Here is a 15933-nt window from a genome sequence, read left to right as displayed (position 1 = left end):
CTTCCGTGAAATAACAAATAGTACCAGATTTTCTAGTAGTTTGTGCTACTTTGTTCAATGTGAGAAACTCTTAAGTTTCACTGTTTCACTTTTCCCTATGATTTGGTGTCAAGTGTTTCCAAACAATAGGACAGACTGAAGATGTTTGAAATGCTTTATTTAGATACGAGTTGCTTGTTCCACTTATTGTCTTTTCAGTTCCTCACATTGGTACAAGCCAGCCTCGCTTCCTTGCGGTTGTGACGAAACGTGGCTTTATGTACAGTAGACCTCAAAAGTTTACACACCCTATTAAAGTCCTTGCTTTTGATGTAAAAATAAGACCATAAGGTATTATTTATCCCATACATTTCCACTGAAAATCAAATATTTCTTTTATAAGGAAAATAATGATAATGCAACAACCTAAGTGCACACACTTTTCAACTAATATTTTGTGGACGCACCTTTTGATTTAATTACAACATTCAGTCTTCTTTTGCAGGAATCTATCAGCGTCTTACATATTTAATTGACAATATTTGTCTAATCTGCCTTGCAATTAGCCTGGTCATGGCCTTCCTGTGCAATTCACCTCGAAAAAAGGTCTTCCTTCAGGCACACTGTGGGCTGTCTCTAATTGACCTGGATTCTCTCTGGTCATTTTTGGACCGGGCAATAAACAAATAGAGAGAGAGATTTTGAACACGAACGTTGATTTTCTGCACCGTTTTAGTATTGTAGTTTGCCTGTAGTTTTAGCAAAGGTATTCAGTCTGTGTTGACAATGCTTTCAGATATTGAACTAACATTAATAGCTGCCTTGTTCGAATCTGCACTTCTCTGTTCACAGTGGAGGAAAGTTTATCTGAATGTAAGAATGTCTTTTGTCCACAGCCCCCATAAGGTGACCCCACACATTTTTGATCTGATTTAGTTCTGGATTATGCAGTCCAAATCCTTCCTTTTCTTTTAATGCAGTTATTCAGTTTTTATTTGGATGGGTTCTTGGACACTGTGATGCAGAAAAGGTAATCTAAAATAAAACTAAACAAACAAACCAAAAAAAACTGTATTCAGAAGTTTTCCAAAGTTCATTTACAGTGAAGAAGAGAAAATCTAGAGTGTAGTCCCATTATTTTTTAAAACTCTTTTGCAGTATTCAGTTTAAACATTCTCTCACAAAGTTTCTTTCATTTTAACCAAACATAGCTTTTTTTTTTTGGAAGAAAAAAAATCCATATTGCATTTTTCCTCTGTACTCCAGACATGTTTAAAATACAGAAAATTGTTTTTAAATGCAAAAACTTTTTTTTTAAATAGACCCCCAACCTTCAGTGATAATTGATATAAACAGTACAGACCAAAAGTTTGGACACACTTTCTCATTGAATTCAATGAGAAGGTGTGTCCAAACTTTTGGTCTGTACTGTATATATTGATTAATACAGTTTTTTTTGCTGGTTTTTTTAAGTTGTGAAAAAAAGCAAACGCATATAACTATTTTATTGTAGAATAACATGCTTTTTCAATAGAAGGGTTAATATGAAAAAAACCCCACTGATTATTACATTCATAGCTCATCTTATCTATACAAGGTATTTATTATGATTTGGATTTTAATTCAGATCTCAACAAAACAATATAATAAAACTTTTGCTTAGTTTATTTTTTAAGTAAAAATGCATTCTGAACAATATCCATTTTTGTTCAATACCATTTGATGACTAAAGGTAATATTGCGGCTTCCAAACCTTTACCATATCCAACTTTATAATAAAATAAAGTGTGCATTTTGCTATACGAGCAGATGGAAGGCAAGAATAGCCACATTAAACACTACAGAAACTTCTCTTAGACCCATCATTGGAAAAGAAAAAGACGTCACATAAGTGGTGAGACCGTAACTGAAATACACAACAAGTTTTTGCCAGCTAAAGCAAGCACTACCTTCTTATTAGGATGATCGATCAGAACAATCAAGCTTCATTGTGCCATATATCATTGATGAGATAAATGTGCAACAGAGAAAATAAATTACAAGCAGTCACCTGCTGATTAATGCACATCCTGACCTGCAACACTTTCATTGTTTGTCATTGTCTGTATCATCCATATTAGAGTAGTTATCTTGACTACTTACCTTCTGGATCTTTGCACGGCCATTGAAATAGTGCAGACTAATACAGAGTTTCAATAGTGTGCTGTCTGGGACAGAGACTTTGTGTATCTGCATTATAATAGCACAGCCATTAACATTATCACTCAGAACGTAGAAAATTACCTTTAAAGATGCATTTTTCTTGTGAAAACAAAGTTCAGAATTTCTCCCACATTCTTTCATTTTATTCAACTGCATTACAAAAAAAGACAATAAAAACAGACACAACTCCAGGACAAGATTTTCATTGTCTTTTTATATATATATATGCAGCTGAATGAAATGAAAGAATATGGGAGAAATTTGGAACTTTGACAAAAAATTTAAAATAAAGGAGCGTCCTCATTTGGAGAGCTATATGGTTTAACAACTTGAGATGTTATGTTAAATTGTGAAAATACCTGTAATATTTTTTCTAATCAAAAGACTATTATTTTTAACACTCATTTTAAATATTTTTTGTTTTCAAGTCTTTAGTCTTTCCTTTTCCTAACTCTATGAGCTATTGCACCTGCACCCCCATTCTTGATCACTCAGATCAGCTGACCAGCTGCTTATGGAGGTGCCAAAGACATGGCAAAAGCTCAGGGGAGATCAGGCTTTTGCCACTGCAGCTCTTGAATTATGGAACACTTTCCCGTTGCAATTTATAAAAGTCTCTTCACTAGCCATTTGTAAATCTGCTCTTAGGGCACCCCTTTCCTCTTTGGTTTTTGACCCAGTATAAATTATTAATTTTATTTAGATTTTTTTCTTGCTTGTAATATTTTCTTGTTTAAACTTTTTCTTTGATTTTTTTTTATATATATATTGCTCAATTAATTTATTTTACATTGTAATATTTTTATCGTACAAAAAATTTGGATATAAAACTCTAATATGCTGAACAGAATGTACTTTTTTGGTCGGTATAAGTACTGAACAAAAAGTACATAAAAAAGTACTTTTTGTTCAGTACTTTAGGTCGTGCCTGCTGTTTTTAAAGTGCTTTATAAGTAAAGTTTGCTTGACTTGGTTTGATTTGGCTGGCAATAAATATTGGCTTTCTCGTCACTGGATGCTTTTAACATCACTTCCACTGTAATTGAGTTCTCTGTAGGGCTTTTCACAATGCAGTTCCTCAATAAAGACTTGGTCCTCTATAAGCCATCTTAACTTTTTGAGTCAACTACTCAAGTCAGTCACATTATTACAGAACCAGTGACCAGCAGCAACTTTATACCTGCTTGACAAATCATCTCTATAATTACCTATGGCAGTGAGTAGAAAGTGTAACAGCAGCAGATTTCAGCTCTCCATCCCTTGGATAATTCACATAAACAAGAATGCATTTCAGACCTGGCTTTAATATGTCTTCTGCAATAGTCAAACGTTGTCAGATGTAATTGGTTAAATGCTCATTTGCCATATTTTCAGTTAAAGATTGACAGTACTCTAAGTACCCTATTTTGTGATGTACTACGTTAGAAGTATACATAATCAAGTGATGACATCTGTTGATATTGAATTAAAACTGAAATATTCTTCTTTGCAATACAAATACATTGGTTCTTAAAATTGTATATCTATTAAATAACCCAATAGACATTATTTCTTTATTGATGGAGACAGAATGTCAGCATAGTGTAGTACAGGTTGAACAACATTATCATCAGGTTGCCATGATATTTGCATAGCACTCAGATAAATTTCGTAGCAGTGACATATATGTAGTACATATGGCATTTCCAAGTAGTACCGCTTATGTGAAACAGAATAATAAAACAAACAAACAAAAAAAAAAACACATAAAAAACCCAGTGGCAACTCAGAAATAATTTCAGATCACATTTTGGATGCTACAGTAAAAAATATATGGAAAGGTGATGCTGGAACACTATTTACCTATAGCTGCATACTTCATACACCAGATAAACACCAGGCAGCAATGTAAAAGCGCAGCAAGGGTATCACATCATATTCAGGGATCTAAATGTACATACACTATCTATATATTCAGAGGGTGGACCGATACTAAATTTAGTGTGGCACCAATCTTCCACGTCTTCCATATACATCTTATTTTAGAGTTGTGAAAATTTTAAAATCTATCTAAGTAACTCGACTGTCTGAAAAGGTTGGGTTCTTTGAAAGAATAACCCTGCCACAGCTTTGGAAGGTGTTCAGGGGCAACTTCCTATATACAAAGCTCTTTCTGTAAAAAGGTCAACTCATTCATTTGTGTAACTCTTTTTCCTTTCCTTTTGCAACCTTTTCTTACCATCCCCTTGTGCCCCACCAGCCAGACTTACTCCATCTGTTTATAAGTTGGCCCATGTATCATAAGCTAAAACGAAGCTGCCCTTTACCTCATGTAGAAATAGCTGGAAATCCAACAATTTGAGTACTTTAAACTATTTTGACAGGTCTCTCTTTTTTCCACCAGCCCTGTGAGTACTGGAAACTGGTGTTGTGAGAGTCAGTGTCTGAATGAACAACTGTTCGTTGCTTGCCTTTCCTGTAAGCTGACAAGAAAAATATTTCACAGCTTACACAGCACTGTTTTGTGAGACACCAGTGTGCTTGGTGGGATGTCATTGTAACAGTACAGTGTATGTGTCTGTAAAGGAAAGAAATCTTTTTGCTTTTTTTTTCAGAATCTATAATGTTTTGTGCAGGGGTTTCATGTCATGTTTAATTTAGCCTTGGGTTTGCTGCTGCTTGTATAGCTCCCACAGGACCAAGCTGAGACAAAACATACAAAACAGAGGGAAATGGTACAATTAATATGAAGGAAACAGCTACTAGACTAAACATAGAATAACTCTTGTGTCTGCTACTTGTTTGTTTCTAAATGTTAAACGCTGCTGTATTCATTAAAACTAAGTTACTATTGAAAACTGATTAAGCAACATGGGGAAAGTCAATGAACTTATTTGTACATTTTTGAAACTGTATTCATTCTTCATTTAAAAGATTCTTTCTCATCCTATTTCTCTACTAGGTGAGGTTCTGAGCTTGATGGATGATGTATTCTCTGGTTTGAGCTCATCTTGTGTTGTTGCGGGAAAAAGGACCGGAGATCACCCCCAGTCTGTGGTCTATTCGGTTGTCTTCAAGTGCCTGGAACCTGACAGTCTCTACAGGTAAGTCTATACATGCCATTAGGCTTTGACAAATAATGCAGAGCCATTCAGCTGCAATGATGTTCATTATCCTCCCTTTGTGCCAGGTTGGAGAAAATTGTAGCAAAAAAAACCATTTTAGGTAAGGAAGAGGAAGCAAGAAAACATGGAATGGAAAAAAAAACAAAAAAAACATTTGTTTAACATTCACTGTCATCTATTAATCAGTTGAATTATTTGTTATTCACCTGCAGTATAACAACTTAATGTCTTAAAACATGTACTGCATAAACCCTGGCTGAAGAGGAAACCTCTGTTAAACTGACTCTAGGTGGTCATAAATCACCAGTTCGGCCTGGCATAAATTACACATTTGAAAGCTTTCTTAAATTAAACTCACTTGCAAAAACAGAGGGGAGTTGAATTAGAATTTTCTGCCATCTCGTTATTAACGTTAAAAGGTAGAAATAATAGTACAAAAAGGTTTTGGATTTGACTTTAATCCAAAACCTTCAAAAATATTGGTATGCATCAAGACTCACAAAAACTAGATTTTTACATGAATTGTCTAAATTGACTTTTTCCCTGCCATCAGTGTCTAGCCTTAAACAGGACCAGCCCTTTTTCTTGTAGAACTGTTAGGATTTTAAAGCCTTTTTTTCCTTCAAATAGTTAGCCCGAATATTTAGGTAATTATTTGGTAGAACTAGATTTTCAACTATATGACTTGCCTTGAATACCTCAGAGGTGGGTCTGTGACTGCCTGGAAACATATTCCATAGGTGTTACTCTACTTCTTGACTATTGACCACTAGCGATAAGCATCACTGGCAGCCCTACAACCCAAAACAAGATTAGACAGGTATAGAATCTGCGTGGATTATTTTGTGTCAATATTGCCAAGCTTACCTAAGCAGGCAAAAGGAAGTACCACTAACAGCACTTTCTTTCCTGGTTGTTTGCTTTTCCTCTAGCAAATGTTATTTTGTTTCAAAAGAGTGAATTTCTTTACCTTCTCCTGACCAACAGCTGGGTTGAGTTAAGCCGGGAAGCATACTTAGTCTGAACGTGGTCGATGCTTCCGTTCTTTTATGTTCTCTTTAGTCAGAGGTTTTAGTGAATACAGAAGGGTCCTTGTTAAATTGCAGTGTTAATTACATTCAAAAAACAAACTAACCGCATCATGTAATGCCTTCATAACGTGCTGCAATAGGTTGTTACAGTGATATCACAGTGGTACACATCATGTATTTACAACTTGAACGTTACAGAGTAAGTCTTGAGTAGTTGCACATACCGAGAGGTGGAAAGAAAATAATGTGAATTAGATTTAGACTTTTGGTTTCATATTTACGTCACTGAAACTACATGGATATTCTTTTGGCACCCAAAACTACAACAGTGTTTTGTGGTATGAAAAAGTTTTCTTTAATCATTATTTGATTTCATATCACTTACTTTAAAGGAGGACTCAGAATAACACAGTGGATCTGACTCCTAAAGGACAAGGTTTCACAATCCCTCAGAGAGCAAGTAGAACGCTGCTCCCCCACCCCACCTACATTATTAATATTATTTCTGTATTTGCTATTGCTATACTTGGGGTTCCATTCATATATGTTTCACTAGTGTTGTGGGGTTTACCTGTTTTATCATATGTTGTAAAGCAATATATGATATGAGGTTTCAGCTGCGTTGCCATTTACATTGCCTCAAACATGAGCTACTTTCGGCTGTGACCGCAGTTTAGCCTTCTGTCAAAAAACTACTAGAGAAAAGACAGTGGGAGTGGAGCATCTTTAAATCCAGCCTGTGAAAATCCCAAATTAAAGTCATGGTAATACATCCTTTTTTTTACTTTGCTTGGCCCTGACTCTGTCTCTTTACTCACCATAATTTTACCCGTGAAAAATCAAACCTTTGTGTTTCTGGCATAAGCTTGGTGAAGTTGGCTAAAATGTTTAGAGTTGCTACTGTTTTTTAATTTCTTTCTCGTGTTGAGCTCTGGTGCCCCCCAGGCAGGGTGGGGGAGGCAAAGTCCACAACTTGAAAAGGCCCATCATAAAAAACTATATAAAAATGTTGCAAAACAACTTGCTAAAAAAAAGTATTGAAGGATAGAAGAGAGAAATTCAGGAGGAAATTGAAAGGTGATCATCTAAGCCAAGGTTGTTTTTGCCATGATGAATTACAAAATAAATACAGATGACAATCCATCAGCTGCAGTAATTTGAAAAAAGCTGTAATCAGCAAATATCTAGGCCTTTGTCTGTTTTAAGAGCCCTGTGCAGCATGATGTATGTTAGACAGCACCACAAAGCTCAATAATTATCATAAGGCTGATACAGCAACCTTATAAATCACTGTCAACAAGAATTAAGAGTACAATGTAGTAATCATTTTTATTTTTATATTTATCATACAAGGATATGCTACTTAGAACGGACAATGCAGACTTTTGGTTGGTCTCTGATTTGCCTTTCTCTTGAGTACTATTTGTCCCCACTATGTTCTGAAATTAAGCTCAAGTACCAACAACTATGAGGGAAGCAGACAAGACCCAGATGTTGTTGTGGCTGTCACTGGACACATGAAACACAATTGCATCTCAACTGTGCTTGTCTTCTCAGGTTTTGTTTCACAGTGTCTTGGTGCATTAAAGCCTTGGTTTGTTGTGAAACAGTTTCAATGTCTTTACGCAAGAAACAGCCACAACTGAAATCTTTCGGAAACCATAATCATGTAGACTTGAGCTCATTCTGTTCCCCTAACAAGCACTGCAATGAAAATCACGACTTTGGTGTAGCAAAGGCCTTTCTGGTGGAAAGTGTAAAGTTGAAACAGGAGTTCTATAAAATTGTCTCTTATGCCAGTACTCTTTGATTTACTTTGGTAAATAACATTAGTCAGTAAATGTCTCAATATGCACAGTACATGGCAGGGGGTCAAAAAATGGCCCTGGCCCTTCTGGAAGTGAATGTGAATATCAAAGAAACATTGCTAAAGATGTTTTTTTCAGTGTTTTATGAAAAACACAATTATGTTAATTTAAAGACCACATATCCTTAAAAAATAAAGCACTACTCATTGAAATGTCACTTTATGCTATGAAAAACAAAGTGATAATTTCAGTGGTGTCATATTTCTGGTTACCAGTGATAAAGCATTCATTTGCCCAAAACAATGTTTCATTAATATTATGTAATAATAACTGTAAGTTGTAACAACTGCAAACTGTAATCTTATGGGAAGCTAAAATGGCAAGTTGGACACCAAACAACCATCTTAGTGGACACTTGGTATCCACATACCAAAAACAGACCATAAGGGCAATTCTCTCTCTTACGCATACACAGTATGTGCACAAGCAGTAGTTTTATACACAAATTATACATGACTTTACAGGCCAATATTATTATCCATGTTTTAAGTCTCACTGATTAAAATAAGTCTTGTAATAATTTCCTAAGTTGAGCATTTCTGCACTTTTGGCTACAATTTCCCCAGCTAATATTTAGTGAAGATGTGTCTATAAACATTTTTAAAATTTCTAAATAGTGTCCATTGCAACTGTTTTAACTACTTTTTTTTTTTTTACATTTTTAGTTGTTTTAATTTACAATTTTTAACATCATCCCAAAATATTTTTACTGTATGAGCTATTATCCTTGGTGTCATTTCAGTGTCTTTCTGACTGCATTCTAATTCCCCCCACCAACACCATCAACACCACCACCCACCATTATCTCACTCTCTCTCACACACATCAACGTCTCTTCTCCATTCATAAAACATCCCTCTTCATGAACATTTTGGCTACCTCTTTTAGTGTTGACAGACACTAATTTGTCATCTTTCCTAATCTGTCTCTTGATCGTATCTCTCTCTTCATTCTCCTTTGACGAATCCCCATATTTCTGCTCCTTCTCCAGCCCTGAACCTGGTACATAGTTGAACTTATAATGCCAATAGCAAACATATTGATTGTTTTGGCACATATTGCTCCTTCCACTTTCAGGCTTTTTAGCCTTTTTTCCTCACAGATTCTCTCTCCCCTATTGCACTTTTGTGGTTTGTCAATCACTACTCATGTCTCTCTAACTCCAGTCAGCAAAATTTGATCACTTTGGTGGAACAGAAGAGGGGGTGGGACAAGGAGGGTTCAGAGATTTTATTGGATTAGTCAAATGTCCTTCAAGAAAATGAACCAACAGGATGATGCGGTTGACAACAATTATTTATAATATACTTTTTTGTTGAAATTATGACAGCCCCAGGCCAGCCAAGAGATGAGAATTGACTACCTGAGCATGGCCTGTTGTGCCGATGGATAGTCCACACCTGATATATGGTTTACTCTTGTCTGTTCTCAGTCCATTTTGTTTTTACATAACATGCTTCTCTGATTATGATTATTTTCTTCTAAAACAATTTGAAGTTCTATTTTGTCTCCAACATCTTGCATCCACATCTATTCTATAATCAGGTTTGACACAAGGTTGGAATCACTATCATGTTGTAACACTGATATTTTCATCTTTCAACTATATAGATAAATAGTCGTCAAACTTTTTTATGATAAGTAACACCTCAGAAAATACTGAGGTTTCCATATAACATCATATTTATAGACTTTAGAACAGCAACACAACAGCACTTAAACATTTTTTAATTTGTTGTGTTTTTCTTCACAGAACCAAACAAGAAAGCAGTTTATTCTTATCCAGTAGAACTGAATACTTGGTTTAAGGGTATTATGTAGTTTAGCATTCCATTAAAAAAATGCATTGGAACCAACCCTGACCTCAAAATCTAATATGGCTGTGTAAACTGTATTTACCACAGTAATAAACATTTTATTTGCACTCATTAAACCTTTCTCACACAGAATTCTTTGCAACCTCTGTTAGTGAACTTTCCATTGTTGTTGCATACATAATTTGCACATAAACCCATTATTACTTTGTATTGTTAGTAGGGCCAAGCTTTATACAAAGCACAGCAGTTACCAAATACTTCTAGTTTCTCTGCCTGCACAACGAACATAAGTCAGGTTTGATCTCATTCCCAGATGCACGGTGGTATTTTACAATTAAATAAGTATCCAACAGCACTTGTTTTTAGCTGTGGTAAATTTCAGTTGATCATTGGAGTTCCTGAAATATTCTCCATTCTCCATTTCACTTTGAAGTGAATACTTCTTTACTTAACAACATATCTTTTTTTATTGTTGGATCTGGATTATTATCTACATCAGTTAAACAATCTTATAAATGGTCCACAGCACAACGTTTTCCAAGCATTCCGGCTTGGTACACGTACCATTGTTTGGTACGTGTTTGAGATCAATGGACCTAAGAGGTTGAAGTGACATAAAGTTAAAGAATTTGGTGGTACTCTTCCATCTTTGTTTTCCATCCAGGCTGAGCAAAGCTAACAGTTAACATAATGCTACCACCACCATGCTTGACAGTTAGTGCAATATTGTTGAGTTTGGACTACCCTAACTGATGCAAATGTAGTTCCCTGTCTATATATTTGGATAGCTCAATCTTTGTCTTATCTGTCAAAGTCAGCTTTATATCACGTGAAAAACATTTCCTGGATTAAATTGCTAATGTCCCAGCAAGATCTAGAGAAACTCATACATGCATTCATCTTTAGTCGAATTGATTACTACAGTGGTGTCTTCACAGGTCTGTCTAAAAGAACAATAAGACAGTTGCAGCTGATCCAGAATTCTGCTGCTCTTGTTCTCAATAAAACCTGGAAGATAGAGCACATTACCCCAATTCTAAAGTCCTTCCACTGGCTCACTGTAGCTCAGAGAATAGACTTTAAAATACTTCTGTTAGTTTATAAATCACTGAATGGTTTAGCACCAAAATACATTAAAGATTTGCTGTTGTTGTATCAACCGTCCGGACCATTCAGGTCTCCTGGTACTGGTCTGCTCTGCATCCCCAGAACCAGAACCAAACATGGAGCGAATGGCATTCAGCTTCTGTGCACCTCAAAACTGGAACAAACTTCAAGAAAATTGCAAAACAGCTGAAACACTGAGTTCCTTTAAATCAAGGCTAAAACCCCACTTGCTTAGAGATGCTTTTGAACCATAATAAACAGAACATTGACCAACATATTTGATGTGTATCAAATATTTTGACAAAATGTCTGAGCCATGTCATGTGTTATGAGCAGCAAAATGTCTATTAGTTTTTTACAACTGGTGACTATATGATGCGTTCATTAAGGTTTTTCTTTATATTTTCACAATGAACTCCCTTGTTGCTGAAATGTGCTGTACAAATAAACTTAATTGATTATCTAACTAAAAATTATTGAACAAAAAATCATTAAAAAAATTTATCCTGAAGCCTTATGGCTTGTATTTGTGAGTAATTGCACATTTTAATTGAGATTTATGGTGTAGAGGCTTTGATGCCACCTATGGAGTAGCACTACAAAAAATGTTTAACATTGTTTTCTTCTGCTGTTGAAGATTCTAATACAGTAGAAAATAAATACCTTCATTTACCGGTTACACAGCTTTTTTTTTTTGTATCATTTTAAATTCACAATTTCCCACCAAATTTTGACTACATCTGAAGGACTATGGGGCAACAGCGTCCCATAGTCCTACATAGTCCAATGCAGAAATCAGGCTTCCACTTGTGAAAACCTTCAACAAGGAGGTTTCTAACTTCTAACTAATATCTAACTTTGTAACATTGGTATCAATGTCTAGGCATTCTTCACAGTGATGTTTTTTTCTGATAAGAGAAGAACTTGCATCAAAATTATCACAGGAGACTTTTTTGAAGCCAACTCTATTTGTTTCAATCAAAAGCCTGATAAAACCTAAGCTTGTATTCACTATACTTTGGTTCATTACTGCAAGCTGCTTTGACCCTAAAGTTTTCTGTGAGCAAAACAAAACGGGAACATTAAAATAATATTCTTTAGTGTTATCACCTGACCACCTAAGCCACTCGTGTTATGAGTAGCACGTGGATAAAACACGTTTTCTTTGTTATTATCATGCTGCTTTTTTATGAGTGTACATGCTGTGCTACTAGTTTTAATACTTCAATAGTTCATAAGGTAATACCAGTCTTGTATTTCTCCTCATAAGTTTAACTAACAGAGAAAAAAGATCAAAATGTTTTGGTAAACATTAAATACCATCAAGGCCAAATTTGCTCTTGCTAAACCTTTACTTTCATGATTTCATCATGTTATAATGTAATTCCCTCATTAAAAACAATTCTGGAGTGTAGCTTTAGTTCTTTCATGCATGTTGGAGAAATCCTTGACTCTCCCATGGCAGCCACACTAGAAAAACACAAAGTCTTACAAAGTATCTTTGTCTAGTTTCTAGTGGAAATTCACTTGCAATAAGACGAAACTAACATACAAGTAACTTTTCAGCTAGTTTTAGGAGCTCGTTTTGAGTAGACAATTCCTTAATATTGACGAAAAAGATTATTTCACATGGGAAAATGTCTTGCTATAATGAAATCATTTGCTAGCACAATTACTACTTTTTAACAAATATTAAAGAATTGTTAACTTAAAATAAGTTAACAATTAGCTCCTATAGCTTGCTGAAAAGTAACTTGTAAGTTTGTTTTGCCTTATAAATTAGTAAACACTTGGTGATAAGCTAATTTGTATAGCTTATCACATGAGCTGCATCTCAGTGCAATTCCCCCACATACGTTGTTAAAAGCTTTAAAGAGACAGAGGGCCAATTTCAAGGCACTAAATTGCGAAGTCAAATTTCTTTTACATCTTGTTGGATATATACAGCACTTTTATAACAACTGAAGGTAACATGGTTACTTGATTTGGATATAAAATTACACTATGTCCCTGGAAAACACATAATACTTCCCTTTTAACTGTTTGCAATTGGGCCGAAATACTGTTAAGGCTCTGCTGTACGTCACCTGAACCTGACCAGTCAAAGCGAGGTTTCATGGTTGACGTTCATTTTCGCACATACCTCTCATACTGGGTGCAGAACCCCTGAGCTTAACCGAGTATGGTCCAGAGGATAAGGAACAAGAATTTACAGCAACATCCAGTGGTAATGTGAATTTTTATTTTTATTTTTATTCTTTTAGCTATTGAGCTTTTTCATGCAACTGCATGTCTCTGTCTGACTAACAAGACTGGAAGCATAAATGCCTTTATTAGTTTATTGATTTTTCACTCACTATTACTTAAATGTCATTTACTTTAAATTTCTTATGATGACACATTCCAGTCCTTGTGTGCCAAAAGGGATAGTCACTGACTGCCATTTGTAATTCAAAAGTATCTCTGCAATGACAGTTTAGAGGATTTTTCCAAAACTCAATTTCCAGAAGTCTTGGTTATTTCAGCGTCAGTGACTTTTAATGGAGTGCGGTCATCATTACTTTTTTCCTGCTGAGCCTTGCTGATGCACAGCTGAGCTCATTCAGAGCTGGACCATATTTTCTAATTTGCAGAGAGAGGCAAGGCAGTCTTATTTAGAGCAATGACGAAAGTCCGATGCCACTCAGATTGGATGATTTCGGAGTCATGAGATATACTGTAAGCTGACACAAATTCTTTGGGCAAGGAGAAACAGCTTTCTGCTTTGATTGATTTGCAGACAGCCTCGACTGATGTGTGTCCAAATGCTGATGTAATGGAAAAGGCATCCCCAACCATCTTGGCTTCTCTTGGCATGCCAGAAATACTGCTCTAATTGATCTTCCCAGACTATCGCTTCACATTTTCCCATTCCTTTTCTCTCATGTTTCTGATATACTCTGACTTTGTAATTCTTGTTTAGTTATCTCTTTACTGGTAGTATTACCAATTAACACAAAAACTTTTGCTCTTTGTATTGTTCCTTTAATCAATAGCTAATTGACAAAATCAATGATTTCCCATGGAGGCTAAAGAACGAGACAATGAAGCAAAAATAATGATAGATAGAGATGAGCTACAGTGCAGACAGATGAAAGTGTATCTCTGTGGGTGAATGGTCATCATAGCGGTTGTAGATCTTTTCAGCTCTTTCCTTGATTTTACATTCTCATGACAGGCCAGACTGTTGTTGTATCTGTTCTTCTCCCAGGCTATCTTCATAATAATAGAGTGCCTGTTTATAAATTAGTATCCTATGTTCATTCCACCCATTTTAACAACTTATTTTATGTTGCATAAATGAGACACATAATAATAAGAAAGTCTCCTGGCTGAATTTTAGGACCAAAGTCATTGCATTCTGGGTTGAGTAGAAAAAAAAAATCTTCCACACATCTTTTCGTCGTTGTTTTCCTGAGAGGCTTAATTCATTTTTACAAACCATAGCAAAACTGTTTTGAGGGGATTTGAAAGGAGGCAGCAAGCCTACACATACAACTCTTCAAGTGATCAAGCATAACCCAAAACTCTTTTAATAAAAACTCTGTCATGTTATCTTTCTGCTTTGCTCGTTTCTCCCACCTCAGTGTATCCATCTGCATGTATGTGGCTGCATAATTTAAACAGCGTGGCTGTAACATGCTGGCATTGTTTTGCCAGGCAGAGGAGCCAGAGAGGTCTGCACGTCTTTCTTGAGGTTCTTGGGGAATACCACATCCACCCTGCTGAATAACAAGACCAGACAAACTATGCAAGCAATGCCCAAACAGGTCAAGTTACAAGCAAAACAATCACTTGATAGCATTGGAACAGATTGCAAGAGACATCAAAATGAGAATGGGCGTTTTTGGCAAAGTGACTTTTGCATAAACAATAATATCTTAATTTTTTTTTGTGCATTTCAGAGCAGTTTTTAGGATAGGAATGCCATGCGAGTTGCTCATTTTGTCTCACTTTGTTTTGTGGTTTCCTTTGTGTCCTTCTGCTGTTTTTACAGTGGTTACTCTGTGGAAATATTGCTGAAAGCTTACAGTTTTTCTTAACCAGTTATAAATATTTCTCAAGACTTAATTCACTTTTTCTAAACTTTCCCTGCAGTAGGAAAAACAGTTAATGTGGACCAAAACATGATTTTTCTACCCCCCGCCAACCGACCACCCCTCCCTCCCTCCCTCACTCGGTCTCTCTTATTCTCTCTATTTCCAGTAAATCTTTACTAACAGAACAAGCTTCACCACAATAGTGCAATAATTATGGCATCACAAAATGGAATATAGTAGTCAAAAAACCCTTGGCAACCTATTTTTTCCAATTAAATGCTGCAGCAGTACTGTATCTGTTGTAGTGCTCTGAAAAAATAGTTTCCTTGTTAAAAGATTTTAGTTTGTCTTTGGCTTTTGTCAGTCAATATAAATAACATACACTCACAAAGAATTTAAATTGTACTTGTCATTGTAAACAGGTGAAATAGCTATCTTCTGAGGTGATCAGTTAAAGGATTTAGCCAATTAGCAGGGTCTATTGTTGCAACCTTTATTTTTGATGCATGAATGAGCTCCTCTTTGGTGGAGGCAACAGGAGGATCACTTTTTGGTGTTGCAGAAGGTCAAGGAATGGAATTTCAATATCTCAATAATGTAATAGAGAAAAAGAGGAGTATGATTCTAGAAATAAAATAAAAAAATAATTTAAGAGACATGTTTTGTTCAATGGACTGTGCCTATGAGATATACAATGAATATTCTGGGATGGAAATTCAATAAGATTAAAATTATCACAGTGAGTT

General features: G+C 35.5%; 1 protein-coding gene across 1 annotated transcript in view; it reads left to right on the top strand.

The window, feature by feature from the left end:
* Positions 1-15933, top strand: part of astn2 (astrotactin 2) — a 262503-nt gene that overhangs the window by 239316 nt on the left and 7254 nt on the right. The window contains exon 20 of the mRNA XM_032569481.1: positions 5123-5264. Within this exon, the coding sequence (XP_032425372.1) occupies positions 5123-5264 (142 nt within the window). The remainder of the gene's footprint in view (positions 1-5122; positions 5265-15933) is intronic.

The sequence above is a fragment of the Xiphophorus hellerii genome, chromosome 8, assembly GCF_003331165.1.
Source record: "Xiphophorus hellerii strain 12219 chromosome 8, Xiphophorus_hellerii-4.1, whole genome shotgun sequence".
Classification (NCBI taxonomy): Eukaryota; Metazoa; Chordata; class Actinopteri; order Cyprinodontiformes; family Poeciliidae; genus Xiphophorus; species Xiphophorus hellerii.
This window is presented reverse-complemented; position numbering and strand designations above follow the sequence as displayed.